Source organism: Drosophila elegans, unplaced genomic scaffold, assembly GCF_018152505.1.
Source record: "Drosophila elegans isolate 14027-0461.03 unplaced genomic scaffold, ASM1815250v1 contig_533, whole genome shotgun sequence".
In the NCBI taxonomy this organism is placed as follows: Eukaryota; Metazoa; Arthropoda; class Insecta; order Diptera; family Drosophilidae; genus Drosophila; species Drosophila elegans.
This window is the reverse complement of record NW_024545916.1, coordinates 1-14,299: the sequence shown is the minus strand read 5'-3', so window position 1 is coordinate 14,299 and position 14,299 is coordinate 1. Positions and strand designations below refer to the sequence as shown.

The 14,299-nt window shown below is 17.3% G+C and overlaps 2 protein-coding genes and 2 long non-coding RNA genes across 4 annotated transcripts; all 4 read right to left on the bottom strand.

The window, feature by feature from the left end:
* Positions 1–844: 844 nt before the first annotated feature.
* LOC121467721 (protein GVQW3-like) lies at positions 845–1,763 on the bottom strand. Its single transcript, XM_041709980.1, has 2 exons — positions 1,186–1,763; positions 845–1,061 (listed from the first exon to the last, which is right to left on the bottom strand). The coding sequence occupies exons 1-2, from the start codon at positions 1,516–1,518 to the stop codon at positions 1,029–1,031; spliced, it is 366 nt and encodes a 121-aa protein (XP_041565914.1). The 5' UTR covers positions 1,519–1,763; the 3' UTR covers positions 845–1,028.
* Positions 1,764–5,012: 3,249 nt separating this feature from the next.
* On the bottom strand, positions 5,013–5,922 carry LOC121467719. The gene is made up of 2 exons (XR_005977780.1): positions 5,354–5,922; positions 5,013–5,229 (listed from the first exon to the last, which is right to left on the bottom strand). It is a non-coding gene; the product is annotated as an uncharacterized LOC121467719 (long non-coding RNA).
* A 1,691-nt stretch (positions 5,923–7,613) lies between these two features.
* On the bottom strand, positions 7,614–8,532 carry LOC121467720 (protein GVQW3-like). The gene is made up of 2 exons (XM_041709979.1): positions 7,955–8,532; positions 7,614–7,830 (listed from the first exon to the last, which is right to left on the bottom strand). Exons 1-2 carry the CDS (start codon positions 8,285–8,287, stop codon positions 7,798–7,800), a joined length of 366 nt encoding a protein of 121 aa, XP_041565913.1. The 5' UTR covers positions 8,288–8,532; the 3' UTR covers positions 7,614–7,797.
* A 1,793-nt stretch (positions 8,533–10,325) lies between these two features.
* LOC121467718 lies at positions 10,326–11,236 on the bottom strand. Its single transcript, XR_005977779.1, has 2 exons — positions 10,667–11,236; positions 10,326–10,542 (listed from the first exon to the last, which is right to left on the bottom strand). It is a non-coding gene; the product is annotated as an uncharacterized LOC121467718 (long non-coding RNA).
* Positions 11,237–14,299: the final 3,063 nt, after the last annotated feature.

Here is a 14,299-nt window from a genome sequence, read left to right as displayed (position 1 = left end):
TAGTATATTTTAGTATATTTTAGTATATTTTAGTATATTTTAGTATATTTTAGTATATTTTAGTATATTTTAGTATATTTTAGTATATTTTAGTATATTTTAGTATATTTTAGTATATTTTAGTATATTTTAGTATATTTAATATTTTAGTATATTTTTAGTATATTTTAGTATATTTTAGTATATTTTAGTATATTTTAGTATATTTTTAGTATATTTTAGTATATTTTAGTATATTTTAGTATATTTTAGTATATTTTAGTATATTTTAGTATATTTTAGTATATTTTAGTATATTTTAGTATATTTTAGTATATTTTAGTATATTTTAGTATATTTTAGTATATTTTAGTATATTTTAGTATATTTTAGTATATTTTAGTATATTTTAGTATATTTTAGTATATTTTAGTATATTTTAGTATATTTTAGTATATTTTAGTATATTTTAGTATATTTTAGTATATTTTAGTATATTTTAGTATATTTTAGTATATTTTAGTATATTTTAGTATATTTTAGTATATTTTAGTATATTTTAGTATATTTTAGTATATTTTTAGTATATTTTAGTATATTTTAGTATATTTTAGTATATTTTAGTATATTTTAGTATATTTTAGTATATTTTAGTATATTTTAGTATATTTTAGTATATTTTAGTATATTTTAGTATATTTTAGTATATTTTAGTATATTTTAGTATATTTTAGTATATTTTAGTATATTTTAGTATATTTTAGTATATTTTAGTATATTTTAGTATATTTAAGTATATTTAAGTATACAAGCTGTGTGTCAAAAGTTTCCGAACTTTTCCAAAAGAAAAAAACCTACAAAATAGTTTGGAATGAAACCTTGCATTTATTCAAAATAGTCTCCCTCCGACTCAATACAACGATTTGCACGATTTAAAAGTGATTCGAATGAGTGTTTTAGCTCGTCAACCGGGATGGCCTTGAGTATGTCGGTCGTCGCCTTTTCAATGGACTTTATGTCATCAAAATATCTTCCTTTCATTGCCAATTTTAATTTTCCGAATAGGAAAAAGTCACACGGAGCTAAATCAGGTGAATATGGTGAGTGGTTGACGGTAAGAATGTGATTTTTTGTTAAAAAATCGGTCACAAGCGTTGCTCGATGAGTGTGCTCTTTGAGTGTGTGTGGAACAAACCGTGCACATACCTTCCGCATACCCAAATGCTCAATCAAAATGCGATGAATAGACTTATAGGATATCTCCAACTCCATTTCCATGTATCTCAACGAAGATTTTGGTTCTTTTTTGACAAAATCACGAACAATTTGAATGTTTTCATCAATAACAGCACTTTTCGGACGGCCCGAACGTTCGTCGTCTTCCAGGCTTTCACGACCATTTTTAAAACGATTAAACCACTCGTAAGTTGAGGTACGGGATAGACAATCATCACCATAAACTTGTTTCATCAATTTATGAGTCTCGGTGAAAGTTTTACCGAGTTTAAAACAAAACTTAATACCCGCTCTTTGCTCCATGATTTTTCGTCGACCAACTAACACAAGGTACTGTCACTTAAAACGCAATAATTCCAATTCCACTGTTCCAAATGTCTTGAAATTTGGAGGGAAAATCGGTGAATAATGTATCTTTCAAACGCATATACTCACACAAAGATGGTGGCACCAGAAAATGCCCTGCCAGAAAAGATCGGAAACTTTTGACACACACCTTGTATTTAAGTATATTTAAGTATATTTAAGTATATTTAAGTATATTTAAGTATATTTAAGTATATTTAAGTATATTTAAGTATATTTAAGTATATTTAAGTATATTTAAGTATATTTAAGTATATTTAAGTATATTTAAGTATATTTTAGTATATTTTAGTATATTGAGGTATATTGAGGTATATTTAAGTATATTTTAGTATATTTTAGTATATTTTAGTATATTTTAGTATATTTTAGTATATTTTAGTATATTTTAGTATATTTTAGTATATTTAAGTATATTTAAGTATATTTAAGTATATTTTAGTATATTTTAGTATATTTTAAGTATATTTTAGTATATTTTAGTATATTTTAGTATATTTTAAGTATATTTTAGTATATTTTAGTATATTTTAGTATATTTTAGTATATTTTAGTATATTTAAGTATATTTTAGTATATTTTAGTATATTTTAGTATATTTTAGTATATTTAATAATATTTAGTATATTTTAGTATATTTTAGTATATTTTAGTATATTTATATTTTAGTATATTTTTAGTATATTTTAGTATATTTTAGTATATTTTAGTATATTTTAGTATATTTTAGTATATTTTAGTATATTTTAGTATATTTATAATTTTAGTATATTTTAGTATATTTTAGTATATTTTAGTATATTTTAGTATATTTTAGTATATTTTAGTATATTTTAGTATATTTTAGTATATTTTAGTATATTTTAGTATATTTTAGTATATTTTAGTATATTTTAGTATATTTTAGTATATTTTAGTATATTTTAGTATATTTTAGTATATTTTAGTATATTTTAGTATATTTTAGTATATTTTAGTATATTTTTTAGTATATTTTAGTATATTTTAGTATATTTTAGTATATTTTAGTATATTTTAGTATATTTTAGTATATTTTAGTATATTTTAGTATATTTTAGTATATTTTTTAGTATATTTTAGTATATTTTAGTATATTTTAGTATATTTTAGTATATTTTAGTATATTTTAGTATATTTTAGTATATTTTAGTATATTTTTAGTATATTTTAGTATTATTTTAGTATATTTTAGTATATTTTAGTATATTTTAGTATATTTTAGTATATTTTAGTATATAATATTTTAGTATATTTATAGTATATTTTAGTATATTTTAGTATATTTTAGTATATTTTAGTATATTTTAGTATATTTTAGTATATTTTAGTATATTTTAGTATATTTTAGTATATTTTAGTATATTTTAGTATATTTTAGTATATTTTAGTATATTTTAGTATATTTTAGTATATTTTAGTATATTTTAGTATATTTTAGTATATTTTAGTATATTTTAATGTATATTTTAGTATATTTTAGTATATTTTAGTATATTTTAGTATATTTTAGTATATTTTAGTATATTTTAGTATATTTTAGTATATTTTAGTATATTTTAGTATATTTTAGTATATTTTAGTATATTTTAGTATATTTTAGTATATTTTAGTATATTTTAGTATATTTTAGTATATTTTAGTATATTTTAGTATATTTTAGTATATTTTAGTATATTTTAGTATATTTTAGTATATTTATAGTATATTTTAGTATATTTTATTTAGTATATTTTTTAGTATATTTTAGTATATTTTAGTATATTTTAGTATATTTTAGTATATTTTAGTATATTTTAGTATATTTTAGTATATTTTAGTATATTTTAGTATATTTTAGTATATTTTAGTATATTTTAGTATATTTTAGTATATTTTAGTATATTTTAGTATATTTTAGTATATTTTAGTATATTTTAGTATATTTTAGTATATTTTAGTATATTTTAGTATATTTTAGTATATTTTAGTATATTTTAGTATATTTTAGTATATTTTAGTATATTTTAGTATATTTTAGTATATTTTAGTATATTTTAGTATATTTTAGTATATTTTAGTATATTTTAGTATATTTTAGTATATTTTAGTATATTTTAGTATATTTTAGTATATTTTAGTATATTTTAGTATATTTTAGTATATTTTAGTATATTTTAGTATATTTTAGTATATTTTAGTATATTTTAGTATATTTTAGTATATTTTAGTATATTTTAGTATATTTTAGTATATTTTAGTATATTTTAGTATATTTTAGTATATTTTTAGTATATTTTTAGTATATTTTAGTATATTTTTAGTATATTTTAGTATATTTTAGTATATTTTAGTATATTTTAGTATATTTTAGTATATTTTAGTATATTTTAGTATATTTTAGTATATATTTTAGTATATTTTAGTATATTTTAGTATATTTTAGTATATTTTAGTATATTTTAGTATATTTTAGTATATTTTTAGTATATTTTAGTATATTTTAGTATATTTTAGTATATTTTAGTATATTTTAGTATATTTTAGTATATTTTAGTATATTTTAGTATATTTTAGTATATTTTAGTATATTTTAGTATATTTTAGTATATTTTAGTATATTTTAGTATATTTTAGTATATTTTAGTATATTTTAGTATATTTTAGTATATTTTAGTATATTTTAGTATATTTTAGTATATTTTAGTATATTTTAGTATATTTTAGTATATTTTAGTATATTTTAGTATATTTTAGTATATTTTAGTATATTTTAGTATATTTTAGTATATTTTAGTATATTTTAGTATATTTTATTTTTTAGTAGTATATTTTAGTATATTTTTAGTATATATTTTAGTATATTTTAGTATATTTTAGTATATTTTAGTATATTTTAGTATATTTTAGTATATTTTAGTATATTTTAGTATATTTTAGTATATTTTAGTATATTTTAGTATATTTTAGTATATTTTAGTATATTTTAGTATATTTTAGTATATTTTAGTATATTTTAGTATATTTTAGTATATTTTAGTATATTTTAGTATATTTTAGTATATTTTAGTATATTTTAGTATATTTTAGTATATTTTAGTATATTTTAGTATATTTTAGTATATTTTAGTATATTTTAGTATATTTTAGTATATTTTAGTATATTTTAGTATATTTTAGTATATTTTAGTATATTTTAGTATATTTTAGTATATTTTAGTATATTTTAGTATATTTTAGTATATTTTAGTATATTTTAGTATATTTTAGTATATTTTAGTATATTTTAGTATATTTTAGTATATTTTAGTATATTTTAGTATATTTTATAGTATATTTTTAGTATATTTTAGTATATTTAAGTATATTTAAGTATACAAGCTGTGTGTCAAAAGTTTCCGAACTTTTCAAAAAGAAAAAAAACTACAAAATAGTTTGGAATGAAACCTTGCATTTATTCAAAATAGTCTCCCTCCGACTCAATACAACGATTTGCACGATTTAAAAGTGATTCGAATGAGTGTTTTAGCTCGTCAACCGGGATGGCCTTGAGTATGTCGGTCGTCGCCTTTTCAATGGACTTTATGTCATCAAAATATCTTCCTTTCATTGCCAATTTTAATTTTCCGAATAGGAAAAAGTCACACGGAGCTAAATTAGGTGAATATGGTGAGTGGTTGACGGTAAGAATGTGATTTTTTGTTAAAAAATCGGTCACAAGCGTTGCTCGATGAGTGTGCTCTTTGAGTGTGTGTGGAACAAACCGTGCACATACCTTCCGCATACCCAAATGCTCAATCAAAATGCGACTTATAGGATATCTCCAACTCCATTTCCATGTATCTCAACGAAGATTTTGGTTCTTTTTTGACAAAATCACGAACAATTTGAATGTTTTCATCAATAACAGCACTTTTCGGACGGCCCGAACGTTCGTCGTCTTCCAGGCTTTCACGACCATTTTTAAAACGATTAAACCACTCGTAAGTTGAGGTACGGGATAGACAATCATCACCATAAACTTGTTTCATCAATTTATGAGTCTCGGTGAAAGTTTTACCGAGTTTAAAACAAAACTTAATACCCGCTCTTTGCTCCATGATTTTTCGTCGACCAACTAACACAAGGTACTGTCACTTAAAACGCAATAATTCCAATTCCACTGTTCCAAATGTCTTGAAATTTGGAGGGAAAATCGGTGAATAATGTATCTTTCAAACGCATATACTCACACAAAGATGGTGGCACCAGAAAATGCCCTGCCAGAAAAGATCGGAAACTTTTGACACACACCTTGTATTTAAGTATATTTAAGTATATTTAAGTATATTTAAGTATATTTAAGTATATTTAAGTATATTTAAGTATATTTAAGTATATTTAAGTATATTTTAGTAAGTATATTTAAGTATATTTAAGTATATTTTAGTATATTTTAGTATATTTAAGTATATTTAAGTATATTTATTTTAGTATATTTTAGTATATTTTAGTATATTTTAGTATATTTTAGTATATTTTAGTATATTTTTAGTAGTATATTTTAGTATATTTTAGTATATTTTAGTATATTTTAGTATATTTTAGTATATTTTAGTATATTTTAGTATATTTTAGTATATTTTAGTATATTTTAGTATATTTTAGTATATTTTAGTATATTTTAGTATATTTTAGTATATTTTAGTATATTTTAGTATATTTTAGTATATTTTTTAGTATATTTTAGTATATTTTAGTATATTTTAGTATATTTTAGTATATTTTAGTATATTTTAGTATATTTTAGTATATTTTAGTATATTTTAGTATATTTTAGTATATTTTAGTATATTTTAGTATATTTTTAGTAGTATATTTTAGTATATTTTTTAGTATATTTTTTTAGTATATTTTAGTATATTTTAGTATATTTTAGTATATTTTAGTATATTTTAGTATATTTTAGTATATTTTAGTATATTTTAGTATATTTTAGTATATTTTAGTATATTTTAGTATATTTTAGTATATTTTAGTATATTTTAGTATATTTTAGTATATTTTAGTATATTTTAGTATATTTTAGTATATTTTAGTATATTTTAGTATATTTTAGTATATTTTAGTATATTTTAGTATATTTTAGTATATTTTAGTATATTTTAGTATATTTTAGTATATTTTAGTATATTTTAGTATATTTTAGTATATTTTAGTATATTTTAGTATATTTTAGTATATTTTAGTATATTTTAGTATATTTTAGTATATTTTAGTATATTTTAGTATATTTTAGTATATTTTAGTATATTTTAGTATATTTTAGTATATTTTAGTATATTTTAGTATATTTTAGTATATTTTAGTATATTTTAGTATATTTTAGTATATTTTAGTATATTTTTTATAGTATATTTTTTAGTATATATTTTTAGTATATTTTAGTATATTTTAGTAGTATATTTTAGTATATTTTAGTATATTTTAGTATATTTTAGTATATTTTAGTATATTTTAGTATATTTTAGTATATTTTAGTATATTTTAGTATATTTTAGTATATTTTAGTATATTTTAGTATATTTTAGTATATTTTAGTATATTTTAGTATATTTTAGTATATTTTAGTATATTTTAGTATATTTTAGTATATTTTAGTATATTTTAGTATATTTTAGTATATTTTAGTATATTTTAGTATATTTTAGTATATTTTAGTATATTTTAGTATATTTTAGTATATTTTAGTATATTTTAGTATATTTTTTAGTATATTTTAGTATATTTTAGTATATTTTAGTATATTTTAGTATATTTTAGTATATTTTAGTATATTTTAGTATATTTTTTAGTATATTTTAGTATATTTTAGTATATTTTAGTATATTTTAGTATATTTTAGTATATTTTAGTATATTTTAGTATATTTTAGTATATTTTAGTATATTTTAGTATATTTTAGTATATTTTAGTATATTTAAGTATATTTAAGTATACAAGCTGTGTGTCAAAAGTTTCCGAACTTTTCAAAAAGAAAAAAAACTACAAAATAGTTTGGAATGAAACCTTGCATTTATTCAAAATAGTCTCCCTCCGACTCAATACAACGATTTGCACGATTTAAAAGTGATTCGAATGAGTGTTTTAGCTCGTCAACCGGGATGGCCTTGAGTATGTCGGTCGTCGCCTTTTCAATGGACTTTATGTCATCAAAATATCTTCCTTTCATTGCCAATTTTAATTTTCCGAATAGGAAAAAGTCACACGGAGCTAAATTAGGTGAATATGGTGAGTGGTTGACGGTAAGAATGTGATTTTTTGTTAAAAAATCGGTCACAAGCGTTGCTCGATGAGTGTGCTCTTTGAGTGTGTGTGGAACAAACCGTGCACATACCTTCCGCATACCCAAATGCTCAATCAAAATGCGATGAATAGACTTATAGGATATCTCCAACTCCATTTCCATGTATCTCAACGAAGATTTTGGTTCTTTTTTGACAAAATCACGAACAATTTGAATGTTTTCATCAATAACAGCACTTTTCGGACGGCCCGAACGTTCGTCGTCTTCCAGGCTTTCACGACCATTTTTAAAACGATTAAACCACTCGTAAGTTGAGGTACGGGATAGACAATCATCACCATAAACTTGTTTCATCAATTTATGAGTCTCGGTGAAAGTTTTACCGAGTTTAAAACAAAACTTAATACCCGCTCTTTGCTCCATGATTTTTCGTCGACCAACTAACACAAGGTACTGTCACTTAAAACGCAATAATTCCAATTCCACTGTTCCAAATGTCTTGAAATTTGGAGGGAAAATCGGTGAATAATGTATCTTTCAAACGCATATACTCACACAAAGATGGTGGCACCAGAAAATGCCCTGCCAGAAAAGATCGGAAACTTTTGACACACACCTTGTATTTAAGTATATTTAAGTATATTTAAGTATATTTAAGTATATTTAAGTATATTTAAGTATATTTAAGTATATTTAAGTATATTTAAGTATATTTTAGTATATTTTAGTATATTTAAGTATATTTTAGTATATTTTAGTATATTTTAGTATATTTAAGTATATTTAAGTATATTTAAGTATATTTAAATATTTTAGTATATTTTACTATATTTTAGTATATTTTAGTATATTTTAGTATATTTTAGTATATTTTAGTATATTTTAGTATATTTTAGTATATTTTAGTATATTTTAGTATATTTTAGTATATTTTAGTATATTTTAGTATATTTTAGTATATTTTAGTATATTTTAGTATATTTTAGTATATTTTAGTATATTTTAGTATATTTTAGTATATTTTAGTATATTTTAGTATATTTTAGTATATTTTAGTATATTTTAGTATATTTTAGTATATTTTAGTATATTTTAGTATATTTTAGTATATTTTAGTATATTTTAGTATATTTTAGTATATTTTAGTATAATTTAGTATATTTTAGTATATTTTAGTATATTTTAGTATATTTTAGTATATTTTAGTATATTTTAGTATATTTTAGTATATTTTAGTATATTTTAATATATTTTAGTATATTTTAGTATATTTTAGTATATTTTAGTATATTTTAGTATATTTTAGTATATTTTAGTATATTTTAGTATATTTTAGTATATTTTAGTATATTTTAGTATATTTTAGTATATTTTAGTATATTTTAGTATATTTTAGTATATTTTAGTATATTTTAGTATATTTTAGTATATTTTAGTATATTTTAGTATATTTTAGTATATTTTAGTATATTTTAGTATATTTTAGTATATTTTAATATATTTTAGTATATTTTAGTATATTTTAGTATATTTTAGTATATTTTAGTATATTTTAGTATATTTTAGTATATTTTAGTATATTTTAGTATATTTTAGTATATTTTAGTATATTTTAGTATATTTTAGTATATTTTAGTATATTTTAGTATATTTTAGTATATTTTAGTATATTTTAGTATATTTTAGTATATTTTAGTATATTTTAGTATATTTTAGTATATTTTAGTATATTTTAGTTTTATATTTTTAGTATATTTTAGTATATTTTAGTATATTTTAGTATATTTTAGTATATTTTAGTATATTTTAGTATATTTTAGTATATTTTAGTATATTTTAGTATATTTTAGTATATTTTAGTATATTTTAGTATATTTTAGTATATTTTAGTATATTTTAGTATATTTTAGTATATTTTAGTATATTTTAGTATATTTTAGTATATTTTAGTATATTTTAGTATATTTTAGTATATTTTAGTATATTTTAGTATATTTTAGTATATTTTAGTATATTTTAGTATATTTTAGTATATTTTAGTATATTTTAGTATATTTTAGTATATTTTAGTATATTTTAGTATATTTTAGTATATTTTAGTATATTTTAGTATATTTTAGTATATTTTAGTATATTTTAGTATATTTTAGTATATTTTAGTATATTTTAGTATATTTTAGTATATTTTAGTATATTTTAGTATATTTTAGTATATTTTAGTATATTTTAGTATATTTTAGTATATTTTAGTATATTTTAGTATATTTTAGTATATTTTAGTATATTTTAGTATATTTTAGTATATTTTAGTATATTTTAGTATATTTTAGTATATTTTAGTATATTTTAGTATATTTTAGTATATTTTAGTATATTTTAGTATATTTAAGTATATTTAAGTATACAAGCTGTATGTCAAAAGTTTCCGAACTTTTCCAAAAGAAAAAAAACTACAAAATAGTTTGGAATGAAACCTTGCATTTATTCAAAATAGTCTCCCTCCGACTCAATACAACGATTTGCACGATTTAAAAGTGATTCGAATGAGTGTTTTAGCTCGTCAACCGGGATGGCCTTGAGTATGTCGGTCGTCGCCTTTTCAATGGACTTTATGTCATCAAAATATCTTCCTTTCATTGCCAATTTTAATTTTCCGAATAGGAAAAAGTCACACGGAGCTAAATTAGGTGAATATGGTGAGTGGTTGACGGTAAGAATGTGATTTTTTGTTAAAAAATCGGTCACAAGCGTTGCTCGATGAGTGTGCTCTTTGAGTGTGTGTGGAACAAACCGTGCACATACCTTCCGCATACCCAAATGCTCAATCAAAATGCGACTTATAGGATATCTCCAACTCCATTTCCATGTATCTCAACGAAGATTTTGGTTCTTTTTTGACAAAATCACGAACAATTTGAATGTTTTCATCAATAACAGCACTTTTCGGACGGCCCGAACGTTCGTCGTCTTCCAGGCTTTCACGACCATTTTTAAAACGATTAAACCACTCGTAAGTTGAGGTACGGGATAGACAATCATCACCATAAACTTGTTTCATCAATTTATGAGTCTCGGTGAAAGTTTTACCGAGTTTAAAACAAAACTTAATACCCGCTCTTTGCTCCATGATTTTTCGTCGACCAACTAACACAAGGTACTGTCACTTAAAACGCAATAATTCCAATTCCACTGTTCCAAATGTCTTGAAATTTGGAGGGAAAATCGGTGAATAATGTATCTTTCAAACGCATATACTCACACAAAGATGGTGGCACCAGAAAATGCCCTGCCAGAAAAGATCGGAAACTTTTGACACACACCTTGTATTTAAGTATATTTAAGTATATTTAAGTATATTTAAGTATATTTAAGTATATTTAAGTATATTTAAGTATATTTAAGTATATTTAAGTATATTTAAGTATATTTAAGTATATTTAAGTATATTTAAGTATATTTTAGTATATTTAAGTATATTTAAGTATATTTAAGTATATTTAAGTATATTTTAGTATATTTAAGTATATTTTAGTATATTTTAGTATATTTTAGTATATTTTAGTATATTTTAGTATATTTTAGTATATTTTAGTATATTTTAGTATATTTTAGTATATTTTAGTATATTTTAGTATATTTATAGTATATTTAATAGATATTTTAGTATATTTTAGTATATTTTAGTATATTTTAGTATATTTTAGTATATTTTAGTATATTTTAGTATATTTTAGTATATTTTAGTATATTTTAGTATATTTTAGTATATTTTAGTATATTTTAGTATATTTTAGTATATTTTAGTATATTTTAGTATAATTTAGTATATTTTAGTATATTTTAGTATATTTTAGTATATTTTAGTATATTTTAGTATATTTTAGTATATTTTAGTATATTTTAGTATATTTTAGTATATTTTAGTATATTTTAGTATATTTTAGTATATTTTAGTATATTTTAGTATATTTTTAGTATATTTTAGTATATTTTATTTAGTATATTTTAGTATATTTTAGTATATTTTAGTATATTTTAGTATATTTTAGTATATTTTAGTATATTTTAGTATATTTTAGTATATTTTAGTATATTTTAGTATATTTTAGTATATTTTAGTATATTTTAGTATATTTTAGTATATTTTAGTATATTTTAGTATATTTTAGTATATTTTAGTATATTTTTTAGTATATTTTAGTATATTTTAGTATATTTTAGTATATTTTAGTATATTTTTAGTATATTTTAGTATATTTTAGTATATTTTAGTATATTTTAGTATATTTTAGTATATTTTAGTATTTTTAGTATATTTTAGTATATTTTAGTATATTTTAGTATATTTTAGTATATTTTAGTATATTTTAGTATATTTTAGTATATTTTAGTATATTTTAGTATATTTTAGTATATTTTAGTATATTTTAGTATATTTTAGTATATTTTAGTATATTTTAGTATATTTTTAGTATATTTTAGTATATTTTAGTATATTTTAGTATATTTTAGTATATTTTAGTATATTTTAGTATATTTTAGTATATTTTAGTATATTTTAGTATATTTTAGTATATTTTAGTATATTTTAGTATATTTTAGTATATTTTAGTATATTTTAGTATATTTTAGTATATTTTAGTATATTTTAGTATATTTTAGTATATTTTATTTTAGTATATTTTAGTATATTTTAGTATATTTTAGTATATTTTAGTATATTTTAGTATATTTTAGTATATTTTAGTATATTTTTAGTATATTTTAGTATATTTTAGTATATTTTAGTATATTTTAGTATATTTTAGTATATTTTAGTATATTTTAGTATATTTTAGTATATTTTAGTATATTTTAGTATATTTTAGTATATTTTAGTATATTTTAGTATATTTTAGTATATTTTAGTATATTTTAGTATATTTTAGTATATTTTAGTATATTTTAGTATATTTTAGTATATTTTAGTATATTTTAGTATATTTTAGTATATTTTAGTATATTTTAGTATATTTTAGTATATTTTAGTATATTTTAGTATATTTTAGTATATTTTAGTATATTTTAGTATATTTTAGTATTTTTAGATATTTTTAGTATATTTTAGTATATTTTAGTATATTTTAGTATATTTTAGTATATTTTAGTATATTTTAGTATATTTTAGTATATTTTAGTATATTTTAGTATATTTTAGTATATTTTAGTATATTTTAGTATATTTTAGTATATTTTAGTATATTTTAGTATATTTTAGTATATTTTAGTATATTTTAGTATATTTTAGTATATTTTAGTATATTTTAGTATATTTTAGTATATTTTAGTATATTTTAGTATATTTTAGTATATTTTAGTATATTTTAGTATATTTTAGTATATTTTAGTATATTTTAGTATATTTTAGTATATTTTAGTATATTTTAGTATATTTTAGTATATTTTAGTATATTTTAGTATATTTTAGTATATTTTAGTATATTTTAGTATATTTTTAGTTTATTTTTTAGTATATTTTAGTATATTTTAGTATATTTTAGTATATTTTAGTATATTTTAGTATATTTTAGTATATTTTAGTATATTTTAGTATATTTTAGTATATTTTAGTATATTTTAGTATATTTTAGTATATTTTAGTATATTTTAGTATATTTTAGTATATTTTAGTATATTTTAGTATATTTTAGTATATTTTAGTATATTTTAGTATATTTTTTAGTATATTTTTAGTATATTTTAGTATATTTTAGTATATTTTAGTATATTTTAGTATATTTTAGTATATTTTAGTATATTTTAGTATATTTTAGTATATTTTAGTATATTTTAGTATATTTTAGTATATTTTAGTATATTTTAGTATATTTTTAGTATATTTTAGTATATTTTAGTATATTTTAGTATATTTTAGTATATTTTAGTATATTTTAGTATATTTTAGTATATTTTAGTATATTTTAGTATATTTTAGTATATTTTAGTATATTTTAGTATATTTTAGTATATTTTAGTATATTTTAGATATATTTTAGTATATTTTAGTATATTTTAGTATATTTTAGTATATTTTAGTATATTTTAGTATATTTTAGTATATTTTAGTATATTTTAGTATATTTTAGTATATTTTAGTATATTTTAGTATATTTTAGTATATTTTAGTATATTTTAGTATATTTTAGTATATTTTAGTATATTTTAGTATATTTTAGTATATTTTAGTATATTTTAGTATATTTTAGTATATTTTAGTATATTTTAGTATATTTTAGTATATTTTAGTATATTTTAGTATATTTTAGTATATTTTAGTATATTTTAGTATATTTTAGTATATTTTAGTATATTTTAGTATATTTTAGTATATTTTAGTATATTTTAGTATATTTTAGTATATTTTAGTATATTTTAGTTTATATTTTTAGTATATTT